Raw genomic sequence first — 4,642 nt, 5'->3', positions numbered from 1 at the left:
CTTTGCTGTGTTATTTCACTTATTCTCTAGGAACGAAATTTGGTGAAATGCAAAATGGTAGTGGCTAACTGCAGGAGTATCTAATGCCACATCTGATATCAGATTTGCAGTGCAATCCTATGCCTAGGTAAATAACACGTGCTCAAAGGGGTTTTACTTACTAAGTGTTTCCAGGATTATAGATGCATTACAGGATCTTAACATTTCTAATCTCAGATAAAATGTAACTGAGAAGGTTTATAGATGCAGAAAGGTATTGTTAGAATCATAAAAAGCAACATTTCAGAAATTGCCACTTTGAAGAACTATTGGGGTTGGCCATATTCCTCTTGGAGTACTATTACAGGTTTGTTGCAAAATCCAGAAAACATCCATCTAATACAGTATCTCTGGCAAGGGATACAGAGACGTATCTTCTGATAGTTGCCTCAGGCAACTTCCCAATTTTTAAAGGTAAAAAATAGCATGTTGAATTCACTTTGTAACCTGTGAGTCTCTGTAATGTTTCCTTATATATTGGCGAATTAGGAAACATCTCTCATTAAATTCATATATAAAAGCTTCAAATCCAATATAGAGACTGGGATGACAATACCTACTTAAAAGGCCTTCAGTAGGTGTGCCAAAAGGTCAGTAGACCACAGTTCCTCCCACCCTGAGCATAAATTTCGGGGGGGGGGGAGCTTTTAATTTGACTTGTGTTTGAGCAAAGATCATTGTGTAACATTACTAATGGAAAAACATGCAAATTTAAAATTATACAGGATTTGGCTTCGCTGGTAGTGATGGTACACTGTTATGCTGCTAGAATACCTGTTGGGTGCCTACTTACTGTATTACCAACACTCCATTAACTTGCTTCATTTTCTAAATGGTTTGATTAAACGGTTGAAGCTAAGTGGAAATGTGTAGGCAGCAGGGCTCCTAGGTAAGCAGTTTTTTGAAAGCTGTACCCATCTTCTAATACTCAAGCTCCCCTCTACTATGACTAATGAAAACAAAGTTTGGAGCTAGGCAATTGCAGGTGTGCATTATTCCTGTTCCTCCCTTATATTTGGAACAGCAAAAGACACAAGACTCTCTTCACCATTCTCACATTTTGTGCTCTCAGCAGAAAGGTAGGAGAGCTAACACTTGTCTATGTGAGCATTTGGTGAGAAAAGATGGTTCTGCAATTAATGGGCTCATTATATTACACACACAAAACAGGTGGGTTTTTAAATATTTAGGTTGAACCTAGATATAAGTCAGAGCCATGGAAGCTGATTCCAGTTACCCATCACAGCCTTTAGAAAAAAGCCAAATGATAGTAATGAGAATTTTTATTTACGCTATTTCTAAAGCAACAACTGTCTTAGCTGAATGAGCCTTGATAGTGCTCAATTTTCTTGAGGATTTCATTTGCCAAGGAAGCAATCGCTATATCGGCGTGGAAGCTAAAAAAGAGAAGAGGGAAACTAGTTTAGCATCATACAGCAAGAGGAATGAGACAGAGAACCAAAAGCAGGTTTAATTCCATATACCATTTTGACCAACAGCTGCCACATCTGTTAAATGAATTTTCCTGCCTTTAAAAAGCCATTGTCCCTCTGCAAAATGGTTACAGTGCTCTAAAATCTAGCCAGAATGATTTGCTCTTCCTTGTGAGCTCATGTAGCACAGTTAACATGTTATGGTAGAGTTGAAAGCTGACTAGGCTAGATCATGCTCCTAAAGCTAACCAAATTTCAGTCGAGATGGAAAAGTCTGCCTGTAGTTGCAACATGGAAACCCTTTCCCTTTTGTGTGAAAGGCACGAGGGGGAAATGACCTTTATGTTTAAAATTCAAGGACTACAATGCATATGTTTTTATGTAATACTATGTTTGCAAGCAAGTGCTCCTTACCTATCAAACTGGCAACAATTTATTAATGAAGGTGTATCCTCTCAAAAGTTTGACTTTCTGCAAGTGATGAGCTGGACAGTGACAACCCAACAGGATCTTATTCCTCCACTACAGGAAAACAACTGAGATGCTTTGTAGAATATATAGGCCTCAACTAGAACATAAAGTGCTCTATTCTAAGCATAATACAGTTACAGCATTTGGCCTAGCAGCCTAGAGTGATTCTTATGTCAGAGATTAACTGGGCAGCTAACCCAGGGAAAGTACCTGGTTCTCATGGAAGAGAAAAGAGAATTTAGGGTGGAGTGGGGGAGAGAGAGCGATGAAAGTTGGCAGCACCTGAGCAAAGAGGCATAAAATGCATGTAGGGAAGCAGGAAAAAAGACAGGGCCTGCCTACTGTGCCTCACTTAACGCTATTGATACTATAGGTACTTCCATTTTCTGCTTGTTTTCCACATAAGAATGACAACCCTCCTCCCCTGACCTAAAATGAAAAAGGCATCAAAAGTGGGATGAAACGTGTTTAGGGGTAAGGATTAGGAGAAAGCATTGGGTTCCCCGTAGGCTTCTTCAGCTCTGCCTGGACATCATCCCCTAAAATGTAAACATTCAATCAATTTACTTTGTACAAACCTAATATCCACATTATGTAATCTGTGGGCAACCCATTCAGATGAATGCAGTACAAAAAATAAAATTAGATTATTATTCTTAACGCTGGAATGGAAAACCTGTGGCCCTCCAGTTGTGGCTTCAACCCCCACAATGCCTAACCATTGGCAATAGTTGCTGGGACCGGACTGGTGGGAATTAACATCCCCTGACCTATATAATCCACACAAATTATGTAGCTTGAAAAAGTGTCAATAACTACTCATGTAATAGAGGAATGCAGGCAAATGGCTTAGCTGAAAAAGCAAGTCGGCTTAGATCGAAGTTGGGGTGCTGCCCGCTTTTTAGATGCATGGTCTTCAGGCATAAGCAGGAATCAAACCATACTTGCATTAACATTTTTAAAAACAGCAAGAGGCTGTTTAATTAACACCTCTAGGGCATAGATGAAGGGCACTATAAAAAACAAGGGAAGAGACTACAACCCAATGAACTACATGCATGCACATGCAGGGGGGACAAACAAGGCAGAAGGTTAAAAAGGTACCAAAAACACTGCAAAAAGATTTGAACTGCCAATCCACAGTAGAGAGAGCAGCTCTGGAGGGTGGGGCAAGAAGACCTGAAAGAGCCCTGCTTATCTAAACCAAAGAGGTTTTGCTTCATAAGGGCTTGATACATAATGCTAAAAAGCCAATTCTCATTGGAATTGAGTGCTCTTTTTGAAAAAAATTACTGGCTACTTAGCCACAAAAGAAACTAGATACAGGTAGGTAGCCGTGTTGGTCTGCCATAGTCAAAACAAAATAAGAAGTAGAATTACTAGTCATGGGGGGAAGCACAGCAGCCTCCTATCAGGAGGTGCAGCACCACAAGCATTCAGAAACACGTCTCACTAGTTCATTGTGTACCAGATGAGCAATGCAACGGGGAATGGCTCAAAGTGGTGCCAAGGCCACCAAGAAGTTCAAGACAAAGCAGAGATTTTCTTTAATCAATGTATTAAATCTATATCTCACCCTAAGGCAAACACAGTGGGTAACATGCTTTAAAGATGCGTAGAAACTAAAAAGATGTTTTAATAATGAGGTGCAGTAAACTGAGATTCTCATTTTACAGACAGGAAACGGGGGCAAGGAGAACGTGACACACCCAAGTCATGACTCCGCTAAGATCTGAGCACATGTCCACCGCCAATACCCAATTAACTGAGCCATTTCTTTGTGAAAATCAAGAGAGTAAACATTTTGATGAAACTAAGGGAAATGAGACTGGTACATAATGAGCTATGCCACAATTAGGTTATTAGGGTTAGGGATTAGGGATGGAAATCTGAAACAGCTTCTGTTCAAGCCAGTTTATGTCCAAGCCACTTCCTGTTTCCTCCCCACAAATGGGCAACAATTCTATATTACAAAAATACAATATGGATAAAAGAGTCAAGTCCCACGTGTTAGTATAGCACAGTTTCAGAAGTATTAGTACAAGTATTGGCATGGAGGTTTTCAGATAATATCCCTAATTAGAATCCACACACTTAATCTTCCGGAATATGTCATTCAGCTGGATCCTACGGCAATGACCCTGGCAGAATCAGACTTAGGTGTCCTCCCACAAGGAAGGGAACAATTAGCTCAGCCAAGCAGGCGCCAGGACTTGGCTCCTGCTCTGCTGTGGGCTCAGCAGCTGCCATGCCTTACTGGCTGGCAGTAGCTAGTGTGGCAAAGAGTGGCTGATTTAACTAGCAGCAATCCTAAAAGCAAGCACTGGCAATTGGCAGTTGTGTGCTACCAGGAGGAGTTAGGATTTAGCTCCTGTGGAATAAGACACTGCTTGAATCAGCAGATCTGTATGACTGGGAACTATCAGCAGATATCCAGGTCTTCACATATTTACTTTGCAAGAAGACACACCATTCTGTGTACAGTGGTACCTCTGGTTACATACTTAATTCGTTCCGGTGGTTCGTTCTTAACCGGAAACTGTTCTTAACCTGAAGCATCACTAGCTAATGGGACCTGCCGCTGCACCGCCAGAGCACGATTTCTGTTCTTATCCTGAAGCGTTATTTCTGGGTTAGCGGAGTATGTAACCTGAAGCATATGTAACCTGAGGTAACACTGTATCTCAAAGGATTTAAAG

General features: G+C 40.9%; 1 protein-coding gene across 1 annotated transcript in view; it reads right to left on the bottom strand.

Moving 5' to 3' along the window:
• Positions 1–1,311: 1,311 nt before the first annotated feature.
• ULK4 (unc-51 like kinase 4) overlaps positions 1,312–4,642 on the bottom strand; it is a 154,839-nt gene continuing 151,508 nt past the window's right edge. The window contains exon 37 of the mRNA XM_033165153.1: positions 1,312–1,436. Coding sequence (XP_033021044.1) covers positions 1,355–1,436 — 82 coding nt within the window. The 3' untranslated portion in view covers positions 1,312–1,354. The remainder of the gene's footprint in view (positions 1,437–4,642) is intronic.

Source organism: Lacerta agilis, chromosome 12 (assembly GCF_009819535.1).
Source record: "Lacerta agilis isolate rLacAgi1 chromosome 12, rLacAgi1.pri, whole genome shotgun sequence".
NCBI lineage: Eukaryota > Metazoa > Chordata > Lepidosauria > Squamata > Lacertidae > Lacerta > Lacerta agilis.
The sequence above is the reverse complement of the archived record's forward strand: the minus strand, read 5'-3'. Positions and strand labels throughout refer to the sequence as shown.